Raw genomic sequence first — 23,793 nt, 5'->3', positions numbered from 1 at the left:
CCTCCACAAATAAACTCAAAGGAGGATAACTCATAGCCTATTTTGAAACCAAACGGAATCGCACTTGGTTTATGTAAATTTTACATTTTACAAAGAAAAGCATTGAGTTTGAGATAGATTTTAACAGCTAATGGCATCTTGCTATACCATTACCTTAATCAGATATTCATAAGAATATATTAAAATGAAATATTAAAGTGAATTTCAGGCTATCTATTTTTAATTAAAATGAATTCTCCTAATTCTTCCATGGAGAAAGTAGGCCATTGTCACACAATCACACACACTGATGATTTATAAAGGTCAAATGGCAGATCTGAGACAGATGAACAGGGAGAAATACCAGAGGCAACTTCAATCAAGATTTATGTAGTCAAGGACTCTGAAATCTCTAAAATCTTATGGGAAAAAGAAATCATCTACTACCGCCCTTCCTGTTGTGATGAGGGTCCCAGGTCCTAGAGGAGACGTGCAATCCATGCAGGGCCATAACAACTACATGACTTGGGCAGCAGAAAACAGCATGTCAAAACCCGGGGAAAAAATGGAGCATCATGGGACACCGTGGAGCTGGGGGACATGTACGGAGCCACCAGATGTGCTTGGGGCCATAGACTCATGGAGCCATGGCACATAAACGATCCTTTGGCTCCCTTCTGGCATCCTCATCCTTGTGCCTTGGAGGGTAACTGAGGCTGCCCAGGTTATGCCATACTTGGCCCCAAGGGAGAATGTGGCACCCCAAGCAATGCAATGGTCCCAGGGACTGTGAGGAAGCCAGGGAAAGAGCAGCAACTGGCGGGATAACGGGCAGGAATGGCGACTCATGGGACAACAGGAAATGTGTACACGGCCACCTTACAGACTGCTAGAAAGACAGTCTCCCGGAGGTACAATGTGGCCATGGCTCTCGGTATATTAACATGAAGAAAAAGACAGTTACAGAGCATGTCATAGATTTTTATTGCCAACAACAAATCAATGCTTCTAACACACACATAAATACGATGGCATGTATTTATATGATTCAAAAGAATGACACAGGATCTGTGAAAAATATTCATACTGTGGTGTTAGAATAGAATCCAGTTCAAATTCCTATGTGGTGCCCTTTTAATCAGGGTCCCTTCAATCACCTAAAACTACACGTGGAGATAAAGACAGTTGTTTAAACTCAAAGGCCAACACCACTCCCAGTCCTGTCCCAGGGTTGGCCAAAGCTGGAAGCCCTGTTTTGATTCCCTGAGATGCCCTTCCCAAGACCTAGGGTGAAACGTTGCTGATCCTATATCAAGCATTTATACAATGCTTTCATAAGTTCCAAAACAAATCTCCAGCCAATCAGCTAATCCTTAAGCAGGAAGACCCTCAAAAGGAACACCAAAGAGGCAGAGATGGAGATCTGAGGGATCCTAGAGGGGAATTAATAGTGCCTTGCTTGATTCTGCAGAAAGGGGGAATCTTAGTCATCATTAACACTAAGCACTGCCTGCTAACGCACTGAAGAAAGCTTCCAGATTAGTCATGATATTAAGGCTCCAAGGCAAAGAAAGCCTAAATGTGGCATGACTCACCCCACTGGTGGTCTTCCTCTTGCATACTGTGAAACTGCTCCCCATAAACCAATTCCTATAAATGGAGCACATTCTAAATAGCAAGCGTGCTGGGTAAACTTTAATCAATAAACAAACAAAGGCAGAATATGGCACTCTTGCCTTAAGCGGACATTAAACATTTAAAACTCATTTCAGAGATGGTTATGAGGCTCAGCAAGCTTGCTGAGAAGCCTGCTGTCTTGAAGGGTCACTATTTTTTCCCTCTTTATTGGAACAGACATTTAAGCAAACGACAAGGACATAAGTGTAAATGGTGTGTCTGCAATGGGTCAGGGTGTTTTAGCAGCCCCTGCACAATCAAGGATAAATATTCCAGAACATGCAGTCAAGGGAGTAACCTTGCAAACACAGCAAGCTGTTAGAGCGTGTTAAGCAATGAACTCTGCTAGACAAGAGAAGCCCACGGTGGCAAATATTTTACCTAGGAAGGGGAAAAAAAGATCCTGCCAGCATCTTCTGCCTAGCCAGGTAAACCGAATCAAGGCTTCAATAAAACGTGCTTAGTTGTATTAAGACATTACTGTAGCATCTGGTCCACTTCATTAGTAGCCTCTTGTGCAGGGCGCTTCCAATGTATAACATTAAATCATGACATTTTAAGTGTACGCAGAACTCACAATCTTAAAAGTCAAGAATATCCATTCCTTCCTTTATTTCTCCTGTATCAATGTTGCGTCTGCTTTCTCAAACGATCTCGTAGAGTCATGTCTCACACATTCTGAAACACGGCAATGGCCATTTGATGAGCTCTAACATGAGCCATTTCAAGGAAGAGCGGCCTCCTAACATCCCCCAGGGAATCTCTGGGGTATGTTTTGACCAACAGTTTTGCCCCTTCTTCAGAGAAGCACTTCCTTCCTAAAGCCCCCATGCCCTTGGCCCATGGCCTGCTCACTCCTTCTCAACCAAGATGGAGGTCCTCAGACATCCCTCACCTTCTACCCACCAACTTTCCTGCATCCTGGGTATCCTAGACTCGTTCCCTCCAGACTCAGTGGAGGTGCAGTCTGCTTCCTGTAAGCTAATCCTCCACCTAGGCCAAGTATCCTATCCCCTCCCACAGCCCTGGCGACTCTGTCTAGTCAATTATCTCCCCCTTCTCTCTTGAGTCTCTTCCTTCACCTGGCTTTTCCCCATCACCACTTAAGGATGATTAAGTAAAGCTCTCTTAAAAGCTGTCCCCTGCTTTCATGTCCCTGCTGGCTGAGTCAATAACTGTCTCCCTTTATATCTACTTCTTCACCTCACATGTTTCTCTACTCATTACCATTTAGCCTCCTCCCCCAGCATGGTCCTGAAACTGCTCTGATGAATGCCATTTGTTGGAAGTTGAATTGTGCTCCCCAAAGACACTTATGGAAGTTCTACCCTTAGTAGCTGTGAATGTGACTTTACTTGGAAATAGGGTCTTTTCATATAGAATTAGTTAAGACGAGATCATGCTGGGTGAGGAGAAGCTCCAAATCCAGTGGGACTATTGTCATTGTAAAAAGAAGAGCAGGCGAAAAGACAGAGCCACACAAAGAGAAGACCATGTGGGTACGGACTCAGAGACTGGAGTGATGTGTACACAAGCCTGGAGACACCAAGGGAAGTTAAGAGGCAAAGAAGGAGTCTTGGCCAGAGACTTCAGAGAGAGCGTGGGCTGATAACCTGAGGGTGTTTTGTTTTGTTTTTATCTCTAGCCTCGAGAACCATTAAGAGAAGGTATTTCCATTGTTGGAAGCCACCAGGCTTGTGGTGCTTTGTTACAGGAGCCCTAGGAAACCAAGACATAGACCATCACCCAGGAAGGTGCTGGGAAAACAAGGATGGCTTGGTCGCTCTGTCTTCTCACCCACATCTGCCTGCAAGTCTTCATCAGATACTCGGGTGGCCCCTCCCTCTTAAAAAGCTCTCTTTTCTTGCATCCATTTATGTCCTGCTCTCAACTAGGCAACCCTTCTGACGGTAGGTAGGAACTCAGCTTTCTCCATCCACCATGATCATTTTAGGGGCACCTGGGTGGCTCAGTCAATTAAGTGTCTGACTCCAGCTCAGGTCATGATCTCATGGTTTATGGGATTGAGCCCTGCATCAAGTTCTACGCTGACAGTATGGAGCCTGCTTAGAATCCTCTACCTCTCTCTCTCTCCCTCTGTTGCTCTCGTTTCTCTCTCTCAAAATACATAAACTTTAAAATCATTATTTTAGAGTCCTCTTCTTTCTTACATATGGAATCAAGAGCCAAGAACTTGGAAATCATACTCAGTGCCTTCTTTTCCTTCCTGTCCTACATCCATTAAATCATCAAGACAGTCTTTATATTTCTAGACTCACGTAATTCTTTTTAATATTTTTAATGTTAATTTTGAGAAAGACAAAGGGCAAGTGGGGGAGGGACAGAAAGAGAGGGACACACAGAATCTGAAGCAGCCTCCAGGCTCTGAGCTGTCTGCACAGAGCCTGACACAGGGTTCAGTCTCATGAACCGCAAGATCATGGCTTGAGCTCAAGTAAGATGCTTAACTGACTAAGCCACCCAGGTGCCACTAGAATTCACCTAATTCTTTACATGTCTGCTACTCCTCCCTGAGCTTAGTTCCTCATGTCCGCTCCCTTGGATCACAGCTGCAATCTCAGGATGGGCTCTCCCTGCTGTGCTTTGCATGCTGAACACGGAGCCCATCCAGATTGGGGGGAGCTTCTTAAGGGGCCGTTGGATGCCCAACATCGAAACCCTCCAACTATTAGCTTCATCTCCCTCCACCTCCTTCCCATAACCTAAACTAAGATTTCATGGCTTCCTGTACAGAATGCCACCCAGGATGCACTATGTTTCCCTTCTTCACTTCAGGGCTTCTGCACCTGCTCTTTTCCTCTTCCTGAGACACTTTGCCATTCATCAGATTTATAAACACCTTCTAACAATCATTTGGGACTCAGTTCTGCTGTTGACTCAACCCAAATCTTTAACCACTCCTGAAGCCCGGGCATTCTGGCTCACATGCCTTTTTCCTGGGCTCCCACAGCACCCAGCAAAGACACCCATTAAGAATCTTAATAGAATATAATGCAATGGTGAGATATTCCCAACCCTTAAAGGGGACTGTAGATTTTCTCTAGCTTCTCAATATTTAGCACAGACACTGCTACATAACAGGTACCTGTTAAACATATGTTGGATATTTGCTCTAAGTTAAACACATGCTAATTAAAATTAGGTTGAGATGTCACTTACAAACGATGGGATTAGTCCAAATCCCAAAGCCTGATAGTGCACGCCAGTGGAAAGAAAGGCTTGTGGGAAACAGACACTCATATCCAGGGCAATGAGAACACAATATGGTGTGACCTTCCTGAAAGGAAGTTGGGCAATATCTAGCAAAACCACATATGCATTTACCCTTTAACCTAGCGATGCCAGGGCTAGGAATCTCTTCCAACGGTACCCTTGCAAGGGACAAAGAGATGTTTGCAGGAGGCATTTCTCCTTGTAACATCATCCGTGACCACAAAGGATAGAAAATAACCTAGACATCCCTCAGTAGGGAGTTGCTGAATACACTATGGTTCATCACACATTGGAGAGCTATGTGGCTATGAAAAGGAATGACATAAAGTACACTACTGAGGAAGGGACTCCAGGATATATGGCTATGTCAAAAAATGCTAGGCAGAGAACAGAAGCATGGCCCATAAAATAGAAGTAAAAGGTTAGCCAAATGCAGAGAGAACAGGGAGGAGAAAACACAAGTGAAGCCAGTGTCTCTAAATATTCATTGCCTCATCAATGAAACTATAAAACACTACCTAATAATGTAAATTTTTAATTTTCCAAAACTCAAAAGTGAAATTAAACACAGGACATTAACTGGGTTTTGAGTTGGTAGCACAACCACACAAGAGGAAGATATTTCAAGGGATCTCAAAGTAGTCACAGTGTTTTAATCTCCCAAGGAAACCGGAACCCCGGGGCTAACCAAAGAGAAGCGGATGGCCTCACAGTGTTTTCAGCAGTCAGACATGGCTAGTGCCGCTTGAAACTTGCTCTGAAAGCTTGCAGTACACACTGCAGGAAGAGGCAAAGGAACAATCAAGTGGGCTGCGGACTCAGGATTCTGTGCGTGGGAGCAAAGCACACAGACATAAGATGGAAGAGGTGCAGAAAAGCCCTAGAGTCCCGGAGATGGGCTGGAAGTGTCCAGAGGAAATTACGATCCATTCTCAAAGTTTTCCTTAGCTCCGTACGTGGGAAGGACCTAACGTTGGGAATGGCCATGCTTAAGGGAGTCCAGAATGGCTGATGCTCAGGCCCACAGAAGGACATGGCCAAGGGCAGTGAGCAACATCTTGTCCCTGAGAGTAAGTGAGCTCTCAAAGGCGACCTGGGCTGTGTCAGAGGAGCTCAGCAGCCAACTTTAAGAGTTTTCCATGAACTTCAAATGAGATGATTTCACCACCCATAAGCATAAAAACTGCAACTGCTTCAAATATTTCAAATGTTAAATCCACGTATTAACAATGATTCTGATAACCAAAATAAGAAAAAAAAGTAAGCATAACATATTTGTCTCCTTTGAATAACATTAGAGAACCAACTAACTAGACTTAAAAAAAAACCTAGGAAAAAAAAGGAAAAAAGCATTAAATTCTGCCTTTCCTACATGAGTGTATCCTCAGGTATTCAAATAGTTGATAAGGGAAAGTTGCTTTATACAAAAGTATTCTTGCTGTTAAATGATGAAAGAATAATAAAATTGGGAAATCCCAGCTTCACACCCAGGAACAAATTGGTAGATTTAGGCCATGACCATCACTGACTGCTAATTTCACGCCCCAACATTACTAGCCTCCTGACAGAAGGACACCAAAACATCTGGGACATGGGAGAGACAGAAAGTGTCGAACCTGAATCTAAGCCGCCTCTTGATACTACTCTGAATTTACACAAATATCTTGGGCAGAAGAACATCTGAACACCAATGGACCAATTCCAGACTGTGGGAAACTCTGCAGGACAAAGAGCTCAGATTTCTTCTGTAATTAATTTGCACGGGAAGCAAAAACCACAGCAAAACAGCAGAAGATTAGAAGATGCTCAGAAATCCTACCAACCAATCGCAATGGATCAACCCCATTTAGACCCTGAGTCAATCCAACTGTTAAAAAAAAAAAAAAAAAAAGCATCAGAATTCATGAGACCTTGGGGATCCGAATCTCACATTATTCACGGGATATCAGATGACTTTATGGAATTGAGGGTTATTTTGCTTTTTATTTTCTTTTGTCAGATGTGCTAATGGTGCTGTGAATTCCCTTTCTTTGGCAGTTAAGAACTAAAATATTATAGATACATTTATATGGTTTCTTGGATTTGCTTCAAAGTAATTTGGTGGGTGTGAGATGGAGCATATGTAGGGATTTAGGAGAAAAATGGTGGGCCCTGAATTAATAAATGTTGGGTTACGAGGCGCCTGGGGGGCTCAGTCAGTTAAGCATCTGACATTGGCTCAGGTCCTGATCTCATGGTCCATGAGTCCAAGCACCATGTCTGGCTCTGTGCTGACAGCTCAGAGCCTGGAGCCTGCTTCGGATTCTGTGTCTCCCTCTCTCTTTGTCCCTCCCCTACATATGCTCTGTCTCTCAAAAATGAATAAACATTAAAAAATTTTTTATAAACAATAAAAACAAATGTTGGGTTAGTGTTCCTTAGACTATTCTTTCTATTTTTGCATATATTTGACATTTTTTGTGACACAGAGTTTAAAATATAACAAAACATAATACTTTTTATTAGATGAATTATTAAAATACAGTGTCTCATTCATTATAGTTGGCTTCACAATAGAATTGTAAGTTCCTTAAGAACAGGGACAAAGACTAATCTACTTTTCATCCTGAATGCCTAGAGTGGTACGGGTGTAAAGAGACCTGAATCATTTTGATAAATAAAAGAATAAATGGCTGGATATAGACACTAATTAATTAATCCTACCAATCCATGGAGATACCTGAGACATTAAACCAATGCAGTCTGCCATGCAATGCCAGAGAGAGACCAAGGTGTTCGTCTTGTTTGAAGACTAAGGTCGTGCTGGGAAATGCTAAAGTGAAGAATCCTGAATTTGCTATTACATCTGTAGATCACATTTTTATGCCCCAGTTCAAATGCCTAGGAGGCTGGCAGCACCCTTAAATAAAGGTGGCCTCAACAGTGGCCATGATAACTCCAATTCTGAATTCTTCTTGACACAGTGGTGATCAGTCTTGGGATAGGAAACTCCTGCAGTGGGGGATTTTGTATTTTTGTTCATATTTAAACAGTGTCGAGGACAAGAGTCACAGAGTGATAGAGCAAGAACCACGCTAGTGTCGATATGGAACACAGGAAATGCACTGAAGGGGTGCCCTTGCAGTCCAAACATGCCCGCCCCTCACCTTTGTAGGAAATGACCGGGTGCTCCGCTCTCTGGCACCGAGATGCATCTGTTTCTGGCTGCGCGAGTTTCCACCACCCCAGGCTTGAGAACAGCCATGCAAGGACGCAGGTCCCCCTCATGGCGGGCAGAGGCCGTGGGCTCCGGGAAGTCGTCTCCTAACCAGAAGTTCGTCCTCCTGTCATGTGGGGAAAGTGCCTAAAACACACAAAAGAGAACAATCCGATGAATGTGAGTTCGAGTTTTCTGGCACAGGGTCTTGTAGCAAAGCCTCATCACTACCTTTAAAAAAGGAGAGACTTCGGGGCGCCTGGGTGACTCTGTCAGATAAGCGTTCGACTTCACCTCAGATCATGATCTTGCTGTTTGTGGGTTCAAGCCCCGCATCAGGCTCTGGGCTGATAGCTCAGAGCCTGGAGCCTGCTTTGGATTCTGTGTCTCCCTCTGTCTCTGTCCCTCCCCTGCTTGCACTCTGTCTCTCTCAAAAGTAAATAAACATTAAAAAATTAAAAACAAAAACAAAAAAAGGAGAGACTTCAGGGTACCTGGGTGGCTCAGTCAGTTCGGTGGTGGACTCGATTTCAGCTCAGATAATGATCTCACCATCTGTGAGATCAAGACCCACGTCAGGCTCCACAATGACTGCTCAGAACCTGCTTAGGAATCTCTCTCTCTCTCCCTCTCTCTCTCTGCCCCTTCCCTGCTCTTGCTGGATCTCTCTCAAAATAAATAAACTTAAAAAGAATTTAAAAAAAAAAGGGAGATCTGGGGCACCCGGGTGGCTTAGTCAGTTAAGCATCTGACTTTGGCTCAGGTCAAGATCTCATAGTTTGTGGGTTTGAGCCCCACGTCAGGCTCTGTGCTGACAGCTAGCTCAGAGCTGACAGCTAGCTCAGAGCCCGGAGCGTGCTTCGGATTCTGTGTTTCCCTCTCTCTCTACCCCTCCCCCACTCACTCTCTGCCTCTGTCTCTCAAAATAAAAAATAAAGACATAAAAAACAAACAAACAAATAAATAAGGGAGATCCTTTGAGTGCTTGGACAAACTGATTTTTGTAGGGGGGGATGTTTCAGATATGTGGGAGTATATGTGTGTCTCAGTACCGACCTCTCTTCTGGCTCATGATTTTATAAAATAACCCATTTATGGTAAAAGGAGAATGTTCAGGTTTAAGTTGTACTGAATCATCAGGGTCAAATGCAGTTTAATATCTGTGAACACTGACAGCTTTGTCCCTCCTGACTCCCTCTAGCTAGCAGGGATCTATGTGAGGAACCCGTAAGGAACTCTGCCCTTCCCCTTTGACATCCATAGCCTCTGTTTCACAAAGGCCACGGCCACGATCTTTTACCAATAACCCAACTGATATTATGCTGCCCAACTCTTCCATACTGCCCCTATTTGGTGGATGTAGCCTTTGAAATTTACAGATGACTGGCTGGAGAGTTTCTAGCTAGAAATCAAGTGTGAATCAAATAAAAATCCATAGTGAGCACCTACTAGGTGAAATGGGATTGCTATGCTGGGAGCTGCGAGACTTTAAAGATTATGAATAGTTTAAAAGATTAATAAGCTTTAAAATAAGATAGGTTCATAAAAATTACTGTAAGCTAAGCTGTTAGAAAACTGCCGAAAGGAGCAGGGGTGCCGTGAAGAGAATGCCACTGTCATTTAGAAAACCCAAGGATGGGTCCCATGAGGAGTTTGTGTTTGAGCTTAATACACAAGGATAAAGAAGATGTCAACAGATGCAGGTTTCTGGAAGTGCATTCCATGCCAAGGGAAGAGGGATGCAGAGGTGCCCTGGAGGGGCAAGAGGAAGGAGGAGGTAATAACTTCCTGTACTCTCGGAGATCTAAAGGAGAGGAGTGGGAAGCCATTTAGACAGGACGTTGAGTTAAGATTTGGAAGGCCCACTATACCAAGGTCTGAGATCTCTATTTTTAGTCAACAAGCTACCGTGGGATATTAACAGCACAGGAATTATTTAAAAGACTGTTATTACAATCGCATATGCAGGAAACTGGATAGAGAAGAGCATGGAGGTAGAGAAGTTAATTTGAAACTATGGCAACTATTCAGAAGAGAAATAAATTAAGCCATGACTTTGGCTGGTATCAATGGGTATCAAAATTAAGGCAAACGCAGCAAACACTCAGTGTGATGTGTAAGGCAAATTAAACTTGGCCACGACTCTCTGACCTTCATCATGTGAAAGCTGGGTTTATTTCCATTCTCTTGAATCTGGATCAGCTCTGTGACTGCTTTGTTCAATCAAATTTAACTGAAGTGATGGCATGCTCATTTCCAACCATCATGCTCATTTCCATGCCCGTACTCGAAGAGACTGGCAATTTCTACTTCCTGTCTCTTAGAACACATTCTCTGGGGTACTGAGAAAACAGATCAGAAGCTCAACTACTTGGAGACAGCCAGGTTACAATGACCACGTATAGGGACTGCTAGTGACATTTCCCACTGAGGCCAGCTTCCCAGCCTCCCCTCTACCCCTTATGTGAGTGAGTAAAGCTGAAACTCACTGAGTAACTTCAGTATGTCAAGAGCAAAAGAATCACCCAGATGAGCCCTACCCAAATTCCTAACCCCCAAAGTATAGAATATAACAAAATGGCGGATGTTCTAATCTGCTACATTTGAGTGAAAAGAAAGCGAAGAGACACATATAGACTCAAGATAGAGAATACAGGCGACCATAAGAGTAGTAATACCCCTCATTTTAGTAATAATCAACTAGAGGACATCATTCAGATGAGAATATGATCATTTAGTTTTGTATGTGTTGGGTATAGGATGCTGAGAGAATATTTCACATAATGCAGAAGATGGCTGAAAATCCAGGTTGGGTGCTCAGAAAGAAAAATAGGAATTCAGAGATAGCACACAAGGTCTGGAATGTTTTCTCTTATGGACATTATGGGTGTGGCTTAGATTCACCAGGGAAAAGCATGGAAGGAAAAGAAAGGGCTAAAGAGAGCTGTCGGCTGGCAAACAGTAATTTAACTAGTGACCCCACAAAGATAGAAGAAGAAAAATAGAGATGGAGTACCAAGGGCATGGGTCACATGGAAGTCCAGTGAGGCTGGAGTGTAGAAATTACGCACTTAAAAAGGAGCCTGATCAACTATAACCTGAGGAGGCAGAGCAAAATCATTAGCTTCAATTATTATTTCAAGTTTTTACTTAAATTCTAGTTAGTTAACATACAGGGCAATAATGGTTTCAGGAGTAGATTTAGGAATTCACCACTTACATAGAACACCCAGTGCTCCTCACAATAAGCGCCCTCCTTAGTACCCATCACCCTTTTAGCCCATCCCCCCACCCCCACCCTCCATCCATCCTCAGTTTGTCCTCTATTATTAAGCGTTTCTTATGGTTTGTTTCCTCTATTCTATTACCCTCCTTCCCTTATGTTCATCTGTTTTGTTTCTTTAGTGCCACATGTGAGTGAAAGCATGTGACATCTGTCTTTCTCTGACTGACTTATTACACTTCACACAGTATATTCCAGCTCCACACACATCATCGCAAATGGCAAGATTTCACTCTTTTTGATGGCTGAGTCATAAAGACCATCCATTAGCTTTAGGACCAGACGGAGCAAAACTGGAACAGAACATACAAGGGCCACCTTGAAGGCTAGGTAACCCCCCCCCCAAAAAAAATAATGAAATCACTAAGCACTGAAAGATCAAAGTTAAGAGAAGTGCAAGGTCAAGAAGAGCCAAATGTGGCATCTTTTCTGGTAAGTGGTGAGTAGAGAAGAAATTGTAGGTTTAAGAGGGATTTGAGCTCTTAAGATAGAAAAAGATCCAGAAAATACTAAGGTGGCAAACTTCTAGAATCCAAGTAAAGAAACTGCTTTTGAATGGAAGAAAAGAACTCTTGTCTTAAAAGCATGCACATGAATATATGGTATGATTCCAAGATAGACAAAATATAAAGTTGAGGGTACATGAAATTCAAAGTCTCTTATTTTGAGTCCCATTCATTCTATACTCCCATTGACAAAAATATTCAAGTTGGGCAGAGAAACAAGAGTTGGGACTCCAAATCATGATGAGGCAAGAGTATGCCTTCCATAGGAGGGAGGAACCCTGAGTGTGAAGGCTCAGGAAGGCGTGGAGAGGTAAGCTGAGGGCCAGGGGGACACCTGTCCAATGGGTCCATCAGCCCTGCCCAGGCACAGCACATGGTAATGGACAATGAGTCACAAGTGTTGTTTCCTGGGTTATAAAATTAAAAGTATGATTAATTGCATTCTTGGAAAAGAGGCATTGGTCCACATAAGTGGGGACTGTCCTAGAACTCCAGTCTAGACGTAAACACCCGTATGTTTCCATCTCTCCATACCCTTTGGACCTGAGACTAGGACATGAAATTTCACCAAGTGATGTATGCAAACATAGAAGAACACCCGTCAGAGGTGTATATTAGACATCATCTTGCGCTGTTCCAAGCAAGGAGATCTGAAGCATGGGCACCAACCCATTCAGGGAAGGCTCCAGGTATATTATCACTGCTACAGGGCAAAACAAATCGGCGATTGAAGTGCCTGAGTGGCTCAGTCAGTTAACCAACTGACTCTTGATTTCAACTCTGGTCATGATCTCACAGTTTGAGAGTTTGAGTCCCATGTTGGGCTCTGGGCTGACAGTGTAGAGCTTGCTTGGGATTCTCTCTCTTTCTTCCTCTCTTTCCGCCCCCCTTGACTCTCTCTCTCTCAAAATAAACAAACAAAAAAAATTGGCAGTGATAAAAAAAAAACCATGGGAAGAATAACTAAAGTAACAATGAACTTGCATTAAGGACTAGTGCTGGTGCAGGTCTGATGCCCATGCCTGGTGCCCAGCAGGCCCCAGAAGTCACAGCTCAGACCCACGTTCTCCCTGAGCAAGACTCCATCACAGAGTGAGATTAGTGCACTGCCCCGCGTCGACGTCCAAGGCCAAGTTTGGGTCCACTAGGAGCTGAGAGCGAATTCTTCCATTGCACGTCGTTTTTCAAGGTGTCAGGCCCAAGCCAACACACAGTCCCTTTCTGTTAACTACAAAAACAAGTCTGGCAAACCCACGGCCAACCACAACTGCCCTACGATGAAGACAGCCATCCCTCCTGTCTCCAGGCTAACAGTCACCCCCTGAAGGAAAGGTAGAGAGAAACAATGCAAATGCCTGGCATGTGTGGCTTCCCAGGGATTTGGAAAGGGACAACCACAGAAGAGGGACATGCCCTTTCAAGTGCAAGAGCAGCTAAAAGGGGACACGTAGCTCGACAGTAATCAGATGGAATTATATGTTTGCCACACTAACCTTAGGAAAGCACATTTAATGAGAACAGGTGACTTTTGGAAGTTTGTAATTTTCAGACGATAACATGTTACCTTTTTTCTCAAAATAAAGAGACTATAAACAGCTGTCCTGGTAATGGGCCAGGGAAGGGCATTCAGTCTTCACTGAGAGGGGGCTTTTCTGAGCATGTCACCCTGTGAGGCTAATTCCTTGATTAGTCTTTTACCCCAAATAGGCTTAGACCTCAATAGCAGGTCCCTCCATCCTGGGCTCTGCAATCTTAACTGCCTCTGAAATAGAATAATGCTCTGGCCTCTTGGGGGGCATATTTATATCAGGGATTTCAGTGCTCCATTTCAGACTATTGACAGTTACCGCTAGATAATTATTTGTTCTGGATTTAGCCACACCCCTGGCCTCCGCCCACTCGATGTCCGGAGCGCCCTGGACTCCACGTATGCCAACTGAAATTGTCTCCACTGCCAAATTGCCTCTGGCTGAGAACTTCCGATTTGTGTGCATTATAATCCCTCTCCTCTTTAGAAATTAAGCAAGCTATCATCATTCGAAAGTTTATTTTAAAATACACTTATATAAATCACTCAACTGACTTTGTATTGACTCATTTCAGCAAAACTCTAATAAAAATAAAAGTCATGTTAATTACATCCACTTGCTACGTTGGGGAAATACATTATGAAGGAACTTTCACAGGATCAATTTCAATAAAAGTTGTTCTGATTTCATCCTAGCACCTCTGGAAAATTAAAACTATATTAGGTGATTTAATGTTAAACAAATGATTTTGCTAACAGGAAGATATAGCACAACAGGCTGGTTTGGGCTTCAAAATAAAAACATTTTTGTTGCTTCTACTTCAAAATCCCTGAAGCCTTCCTTTCAGTTTCCTAATGTGGGTGGAACTCTCTATAAGCTTGATCTAAATAAGCAAAACTCTGTATATAAGTGCTTGGGCAATAAATAACATTTCCCATTCACACCCACACTGCAAATGAAAAGGCTTCAGCGAACAAAAAACTAACTGTTCCTTTCAGTTTAAAAAAAATGCTGTCAGATAAAAAAGAAATCAAAAGAATGAAAGCTTACACAAAAAGTTTTGCTTAGGGAACAAAGTCTAACCAGTTATTAATAAAAACAGACCCAAAATAAGCTAAGTGTACTTCTGGGCAGGGGAGGATGTTTCTTCCAGGCTTCAGACCTACTGGAATGTTTGGAAGTGGCCGGATGTACTAGTGCAATTCAGAATCCACAGACCCTCTCCAGCCTGGCTCCTACCTGATGGTTTTCAGGACTTCTTTGGATGAAGGAGGCAGGTAGGGAACAAAGCCAGGGAGCTGATGGAGGGACTCAGGTAGCCAGACCCCACATCAGCCCGCCTGCAGGGCCAGAGTCCATATCAAAGGGCTGAGGTCAGAGTCAAGCACATGCCTCTTAATTGTAAGAAGTCTTTCTACTACTGTGACATCTGAAACAGGGGTGCCTGTGTGGCTCACTGGGTTAAGTGCCAGACTTCAGCTCAGGTCATGATCTCGCAGTTTGTGTTTGAGCCCTGTGTAGGACTCTGTGCTGACAGCTCACTCAGAGCCTGGAGACTGCTTCTGATTCTGTATCTCCCTCTCTCTGACCCTCCCCTGCTTGCTCTGTCTCTCTCTGTCTCTCAAAAATAAATAAAAAATATAAAAAATAAAACCCTGGTCTTGAGCCAACCCCAGGAACATAGTTTTATCTTGAGCTGATCACACAAGGGATGAACTGTTGGCATGGATATGGCCAGGGTCTTAGGAGGTGTCATTATTAACCCAGCCAACCACATTGAAGGATGTCACCCGTGGTCAGGAGACCACCCTCCAACACAGCAGGGCAATGATGATGACAACGCGGTCCAGGACTCCTTCACCACTTTCGAGAGAAGGGAAGGTGCCCTTTCACCAATGAGCCATCCACTAATTCCCTGTCCACTCCTCGCACTGCAGACGCTTCCCGTCAGTCTCTCTGGACTAACTGGGGTCCTCAGAGTAAGCACTGCACATGCATCAGTACCTTTACTGATGCCATGGCCCCATGCCTGCTACCCCACGGTATTGCCACTACCCCAAGGTTCAGGCTGGCTTTCACCTTCCGCCTACACACAGGGGCCGCCCACTCCAGCCTCCAGGGCGGTCCTTTTCCTGGAACCACGGGGTGCCAGTTACAGTACCTGCTTCCTCATCACATGTTGCATGTATGGTCCCATAGCCAGTCCTCTTTCTGACTTTGATTTATTCTATTATAAGCGAGCTATGGTTACGGTCCCAAGTTCATGTGTTCCAACATGCTAAATCAGCTGTCTGCATGAATCAGAAATCACACAGCCAACATTCGATTTAGCATTTAGAATTCACCCATCCCTTGCCCTGAGCAAACAACACTGTGAGGTAGTTTGTGCAGTCCCTTGGCACAAGAGACAGGAAATGAGTCGATGACCCACTGAATCTGAGGAGGAAGGGGGTAGGGGGTAAAATCACTGTAGCTGAGAAGGCAAAGGCTCAGCCAGGGACAAGGATCCTGCAAGTGAATGTAAGAGCAACTGAGTGAGCGGCAGCCACAGCCCGTGGTGCCAGGGCACCCTGGCTCCTACAATGCACACTTGGTCTTCCTGCTCACACTTGGTTTTATACGTGTGGCCACAAGTCCAAACAGCTTACCCCTCCCCCACCCAGGAACATAGTTTTGCCTCTAGCAAATCATAAGGGATGAACTGCTGGCATGGAAATGGCCAAGATCTTAGGAGGTGTCATTATTAACCCAGTCAACCACACCGAAAGGTGTCACCTGTGGTCAAGAGATGGCCCTCTAACACAGTAGGGCAAAGATGACAGAGACACGGTCCAGGCACATCCAGATCATAGGTAAGAATAAGTTGAGCAAGTGAAAGTCTATCTTTTGATGATACAGAAGAAAGAGAAAAGTCTTAGGAAACATAAAGAGAGGCATTCCCTCTAAATGGAGAAAGAGGACAGAAGCTATGGCTTCTGCGAGGGTTCAAATTACAGTGTTCAGAAACGCAGGTATGACCATCCAGGAACATCGAAGTGTGGGCTGAGTTCAAGGCTGGAAGGAACATATCTTGAATGAATCTATGGTCTTTCTTTACCAGAGTATCAGATATTCAAGGCACCAAACAGGAAATGGGATTAAATGAAGAATCAATAAAACAATAAACATGTTAATGCACAGTGTTCGAGTAAATAGATTCTCCTAACCTTTTTCAAAACCAATAACTGAACGTTTTATTCTTTGGGAAATGAAGTGAAATTAAAGTTTTCTTGTTATTGGATTGAGTCTATAAGAAGAATCAGGATGCTCCCCAAACAGATTGCATCTTCAATTATTACATTCATTTTTTGTAAAAATTGAATCTTTTTTAAGTTACATTAACCCATGTGCTTTGCCAACTTTCAGTCAAGAAAAATTTAATGTAAGTGAATTAGAGAAATGTTTTAGGAACGTGTTAATGAAAACACTGAATGACATTACATACAGAGGGACCGCTGGTGGCCACCTTCAGGTAACTGGATGACACTGGCTCTGTTACTCCTAGATTTTTATCATATCTGAACTAAGATGGAATTTTATGACTATATAAAATGACCTCATGATATAAACTTGGAAGAACCAAACATTCAGTGATTTTATACATTTCAATAATGGTTCGGCTCCAGTGACCTTGTTTTATATCTCTCTTCAAAGAAAATTGTTATTACAGTTTTGGCTTTTCCCCTTGTTTAGCTCCAGATCGCCTGGAGGAACCATAAAAATAAATGAAGTCCATTAGATAAAATTATTATTTACACAAAGGCAATATTAATTTTATCTGTCAGCAGGTTTTAAAACTAAGTGAAAGTTCACTCAATCTACTTCTGTGCTATGTAAGGCGACAAGAGCCAAGAAAGAAAGAGAGACAGAGAAAGAGAGGGAGGGAGAGAGGAAGGAAGGAAGGAAGGAAGGAAGGAAGGAAGGAAGGAAGGAAGGAAGGAAGGAAGGAAGGAAAGATGAAGGGAAGGAATGAAGGAAAGATGGAAGGAAGGAAGGGAAAAAGGGAGGAAAGAAGGAAGGGAGGGAGGGAGAGAGGAAGAAAGGAAAGAAAGAAGGAAAAAGAAGACAGAAAGACAGACAGACAGACAGAAAGAGAAAGAAAGAAAGAAAGAAAGAAAGAAAGAAAGAAAGAAAGAAAGAAAGAAAGAAAGAAAGGGAAGAAAAGAAAAAAAATGAAGAGGGAAGAAAGGAAGAAAAGAAGAGAGAGAGAGAGAGAGAGAGAGAGAGAGAGATGAAGAAAGTGGGAAGAAGGGGAGGGAAGGAAAAATAACAGGCCCTTCAAGGAAGCCCAACTACATCAACAATTTCTAAAAGATTTATCCAGAGACATTTCCTCAAGGCAGGAAATTCATATGGACACAATAAGAAATCAAGTGCTGCATGACCCCCAGTGGATAAACTACTCTTCACAGCTCCCGTTGGTTTTTAGTTCAGCTAAGCAGGGCTCAGAGCACCACTGTCTTCCTTGGTAACCAGAAGGTGCAACATCTAAGCCAACATGCAGTAGTACAACATAGTATACAACATATATACAACATGCAATAATACACAATGGTAGAGAGGAGAAAGATCTGCCTTGTGTTTTCATGACTGACCTTGACTCACCACCTTCCGCCTGCCAGCCTGGCACATTCATGCAGCTGGTTATCTCCAGGGCAGTCGTGCCCACTGACTTTTCCCTTCAAGATCTCCTCAAACCCCCACTTCCTTGGTTTCCTTAACACCCCCAACCTCCCGGTGTTCTTGTACATCCACAGCTCTGACTTCTCGGTCTTCCCTTGAATTGAAGGCACATCTCAATCTCTCCTGAACGTTCATTTCTTCTCAATCTGCACATTCTCGATAGCCTGTGTCTTCAAACTCACAGAACTTTACAGACTTCCTAAAACCTGCCGACTTCCAAATATAAAACTCTCTTCGAGACCTCTGTACATAATACGATACAAATCAAAATATATGTCTTCGCATTAATAGAGCAGAGGTATCTCATCTAAAGGTGACCTCATGGGGCTCCTGGGTGGCTTGGTCGGTTAAGCATCCGACTTTAGCTCAGGTCATGATCTTATGGTTTGTAGGTTTGAGCCCCATGTCAGGTTCTGTGCTGACAGCTCAGAGCCTGGAGACTGCTTCGGATTCTGTGTCTCCCTCTCTCTCTGCCCCCTCCACCACCTATGCTCTGTCTCTCTCTGTCTCAAAAATAAAAAACTAAAAAACATAAAAATAAAAAATAAATAAAAGTGACCTCATTATCTGTCTTTACCAACTCTCCTTCATGTCTACTTCCTCTCATGGTTAACTACACTGTTTACTCAGATACCCTGCCCATCATCCATGGACTCACCTGCCATTTCTCCCTCCTTCATCTTCCCAAAGCCCCCTGTCCTTTTGTCACTACATCCTGACAACCCTTCCCTATCCAGAGTCATGCCCTCCACCCGACCCTAACCAGCCCCTCTATTTCTCACCTCTGAGATGTCAGATGTATGCTGACGGGATTCCCTTCCTCCCATTCAAATCAGTAAGCTTCATCTCTGAGTTCACCTTCCCCGCCCGGCCCCACTGTACCTCAACACTCATTCCTCTTACAGCCTTTATCACTGGAAGTCACAGTTATCTGTGTCTCTGCCTCGTTCGAAACCAGGTTGTGGAAAATCTCAACCTCTGGACAATACAGGACAGCGTACAGATGGACAATCAGTGCCTGAGAAATGACTTAATGGGAAGAAACGGTGCGAATCCACACGCACCTCTCCGCCTTCCTTACAATATTTATGCTCCTGTCAACATGCTGCTCACGTTCTCCTTCTGTCTGTGACTCTGCTCTTCATTGTCACAGATGTTTTATTCCTCTATTAAAATTCTCCTACCATCTGGTCCAAATACAAGGATTCCCATGGTTTTGAGAAATGTCCTTTCTAAATGTCATAATTTTCCAATTAATGGTCAAAGGGATGAAGGGATTAGCAGAGGCCGACTGACTGAGAAGGAAGTCTCCTGGGCCTGGAAGCACGGAAGCCCAAGGAAGACATAACCAAAGCGTGCGAGCCCTGAGGGGTTCGGCTGAGTTCCTCTGGAACACCAGAATTCCTGGGAACCACTTGAAAAGTCGAAGGACAGAATAAGGAGGATAGGATCATTTACAGAAGAAATGAATTCATGAAATTCATTTTCCCAGGGTGAAAATGCAAATACTTTGAAATATGATCAGATACATTTACAGATAATGGACTGTGGGTACACTTGGAAAACACGAGCAGTATTTAATGCCAAGGGTGCTGATTTACTGTTTTCAGATTTTAGCTGGGAACGACCCTTGTGGATGATATCCACCAAAACCTACTAGGCCCAATCGATCAGACATGTCATAGTTGAGACATCTGAGTTTATTCAAAGCTGTCACCACCTTCAGTGTAAAACAAAACAAAAACGAAAATGAAACAAACAAAAAAACCCAGTAGGACTCAAACCTCTGCAGCAACACCCCCTTATCCATGGTTCCGCTTCCCACAATTCCAGCCACTCACGGTCAGAAGCAAATGATCTTCCTCCTGACATATCGTCAGCAGGTCAAGAACAGCCTAACCCTACATCACCGAGCCTACATCATCCACCTCACTGTGACTTGTCAGGGAGACATTTCACCGCCTCACGCTACCACAAGTAAAAGGCTGAGGACAGTACAAAGTATTGTGAGAGAGACCAGATTCACATAATTTGTATTAAAGTATGTTATTAGCTACTGTTGTTAATCTTTTACTATGCCTAATCTATAAATGGAATTTTCCATAGAATTATAAACACAGGATATATAGAGTTCAGTACTGTTTGGTTTCAGGCATCCACTGGGAGCCTTAGGACGTATCCCCAGAAGGAAGCGGGCACTACTGTAATCGCCATATTGAGGGTCAGTTTATTAAGCACAAGAATAAGAAATCATTGCTAAAAGTAAAAAATATAAGACATATCATATCAAAATGAAAGATTTCAGGGGCATCTGGATGGCTCAGTCAGTTAAGTGCCTGACTCTTGGTTTTGGCTCAGGTCAGGATCATATGGGTTTGTAAGTTCAAGCCCTGAGTCAGGCTCTGTACTGTCAGCACAAAGCCTGCCTGGGATTCTCTCTGTGTGTCGTTGGCTCACTTGCTCACTCACTCGCCCAAATAACAATAATAATAATAATAATAATAATAATAATAACATAATAATAATAATAATAAAAGATTCCACCAATCAGGGGAGCCTGAGTGGCTCAGTAAGTAAAGCACTTGACTCTTGATCTCGGCTCAGGAAATGATCTCAAAGTTTGTGAGATCCAGCCCAGAGTCAGGTTCTTTGCTGATGGTGCAGAGCCCACTGGGGATTCTCTCTCTCCCACTCTCTCTGTCCTTCCCCCCACTCAAGAGCACACTATCTCTCCTTTCTCTCAAGATAAATAAACATTTATACACACACACACACACACACACACACACACACACACACACATAGACACCATTCATGAGTTTAAGCCCAGTGTCAGGCTCTGTGCTGACAGCTCAGAGCCTGGAGCATGCTTCAGATTCTATGTCTCCCTCTCTGTCTGGCCTTCCCCACTCACTCTGTCTCTGTCTCTCAAAAATAAATAAACATGAAAAAAAAATATTTTAATATATACATATGAAGACTGCACCAATCAGAGAATAATAAAATTTAAGAAACTGCAGAAAAGGTACTATGCTTATGTACAGTATTAATCTTTTTTTCCTGAAATAAGCCTGTAAAATAAATATTGTCAGTCTTTCCTATTTCATAGATATGGAGACTCAGGAGGAGTCTAAACTAAAGATTAAAGAAGAACTAAAAATGTTCACAGGTAAGTCCGTGGCCTCAAGCCCAGGGTCATCCTGCTGTACTGCAGATATTTTACCATATTTCTGCACCAATCGCTTGTTGACTAGGGATTGGGAGTCATGGGCTAACCTGGCTGAAGAGATCAGAAGATGCTCTATTTCTACCAGCTGACTTCGTGCGAGGCCTGCATTTCCTTGGGGACAGAAATGGCACGAAATAACTAGCAGCAACATCCCTCACTGATCCTGCAGTCAGGACCTCACTGAGCAAGACTTAGCCCAGGCAACAATGAAAGCACTAGCCTCTGGACAAGTGGGAGAGCCTTCCTGAGGTCTTGTGTCATCCTGTAGCCGCCACCCTGCATCCTCCTGGGTTGGGGGGGGCTCGTCCACAAGCTGGTGGACACCGAGGCTCATCCAACTGTCCCCCAAACAGCAACTGCCATCTGCTTTTCACTTCTACCTGAGTGACAATTACCTCCAACCAAACATGGACCAAACGAGCCACTCATTCTCCCCTTCCCCACATCTGCTTCCCAAATTCCCCATCTCAGCCAGAGGCATTTTGTTTTCTTCTATTTCCCCAACAGAACACTGGACCACATGCCCGTCTTCTCTCGTCTCCATGGCTGCAGTCCCAGGTAAAGCCACTTCATCTCCCACCTGGACTTGCTAGGAGCCTCTCTACTTAGTCTTGGGGCTTTTCACTCTTGCCCACTCGAAAGTCCATCCTCTATCGTGTTACCTTTGTAAAGAATCCAGAAAAGTCTTAGAGGCAGAGACCAGAATGGTGGCCGCCAGGGACCAGGGTGGTGGGAGAAATCGGAAATGTGGATAAAGGGGTACAAAGTTTCAGGGGCACCTGGCGGCTCAGTGGGTTGAGCATCTGACTCTTGATTTCAGTTCAGGTCATAATCCCCGGGTCATGGGATCGAGCCCCACGTCAGGCTCTGCACTGAGCCTGGAGCCTCATCAATATTCTCTCTTTCTCCTTCTGCCCCTCTCCCCTGCTCTCTCTCTCTCTCTAAAAAGTTAATAAAACAAAACAAAACAAATTTTTTAAAAAGGGTACAAAGTTTCCAAGAGACAAGATGAACAAGCTGGAGGACCGCATGTACACGTGTTGGCTCTGTGAATGATACGTATTCTATCCTCGGAATTTGCTACGACAGTAGATCTTCAGTGTCCTCACTCCCCTCCCACACACACGTAACTATGTAAGCTGATGGATGTGTTACTTAGCTTGATTGTGACAATCACTTCACAGTATGTACATACATCAAAACATCACATGGTACATCGCAAAAATATACAAGTTTGGTCATTATGCCTCAAAAAAGCTGGGAAAAACAACTGTAATAAAATACTTGTGTGTTTTTAAAGGAATGTATGTAGCTGCAATAAAACTGTACAAAAAGGAAAAAGAGTTCATTTGATTAGGTATTTTTTCCGCTTGCAGTCTTGAAATACCTCCCTTCCCAACCTCCCAAAGATGCAAACCCTGGACGTGCCGCCCACTTCTGCACCTTCCCCACACTCCTGTGCCCCGTGCTCAGGCCACACATGTACACACATACACACACATGCACACACGCACGGACTTCCTCCTCTTTTTACTCACCAAGTTCATCACCTATCAGGCAACACCTGTTGGCATGTGAGCCCAGAGGTCCCTTCTCTAGGTCCTTCCAACCACCTCCTTCTCACTCAGATGTCACCCACTCAGAAGGGAGTCCCCAACCAGGCCAGCAATAGCATCTGTGTCTTACTCTCCACCCGATTCTGTGATTTTTTTACTTTAAGTCACCTAAACACACTTGAAATCACTCCGCGGACATATTTGTTTATAGCCTATTTAATCTACTAGGATTTAAGCCTTGAACCAAGCCTTACTCATGTTCATTTGATATCCCCAGGGCCTAAAAAGAGAATGATATATAATAAATAATACTCACTGACTGACTAGGTACTAGAGGGGATAGAAACCCAGATAGTTTTTGTCCAAATGATGGAAGGCATCATTGTTTAGACCTGCCTACGCTCCGCCAGTGCCCCCGAATGGTGCTCACAGAAAGTTCCAGGAGAATTTCTATGGAAAACTACAAGCTCACTGGCAAGGAATCACCCTATTAGGTGAGATCTCACAATCACAAGTCAAAAAAGACTCTGAATTTGCTGCCATAAAAGCCATCTAATGATTTGCACATAATGTGATACTGTGAAAAATCAGACATGCTGGGAACATATGGTGTTGTATTCTTCAGTTCATTAGGCTGAAGTGTGGAAAGGTCATTCAGGACATCCTGGAGACAAGAAAGGTCTCTGCAGGTGAAAAGTAATCCCTAAGTGTTAGGGATTCCTGCACTTCAAATTACTAAAAGCCGTGCAATGGTGGATATGCTCTCAAAAACACAAAAGGAACAATTCCTAAGTGTTAAGTCCAGAAAAAGGACCGTCAGATTGCATCAATTTGGCAAGTCCCTCCCCAACGGTGAGGGGGCCTAGACAGGGCTGCAGGACG

General features: G+C 43.7%; 1 protein-coding gene across 1 annotated transcript in view; it reads right to left on the bottom strand.

Moving 5' to 3' along the window:
• The window catches only part of SEMA5A (semaphorin 5A), a 364,913-nt gene that overhangs the window by 298,818 nt on the left and 42,302 nt on the right, over positions 1–23,793 (bottom strand). The window contains exon 2 of the mRNA XM_029941086.1: positions 8,037–8,233. Within this exon, the coding sequence (XP_029796946.1) occupies positions 8,037–8,157 (121 nt within the window). The 5' untranslated portion in view covers positions 8,158–8,233. The remainder of the gene's footprint in view (positions 1–8,036; positions 8,234–23,793) is intronic.

This window comes from Suricata suricatta, chromosome 6 (genome assembly GCF_006229205.1).
Source record: "Suricata suricatta isolate VVHF042 chromosome 6, meerkat_22Aug2017_6uvM2_HiC, whole genome shotgun sequence".
Lineage (NCBI taxonomy): Eukaryota > Metazoa > Chordata > Mammalia > Carnivora > Herpestidae > Suricata > Suricata suricatta.
The sequence above is the reverse complement of the archived record's forward strand: the minus strand, read 5'-3'. Positions and strand labels throughout refer to the sequence as shown.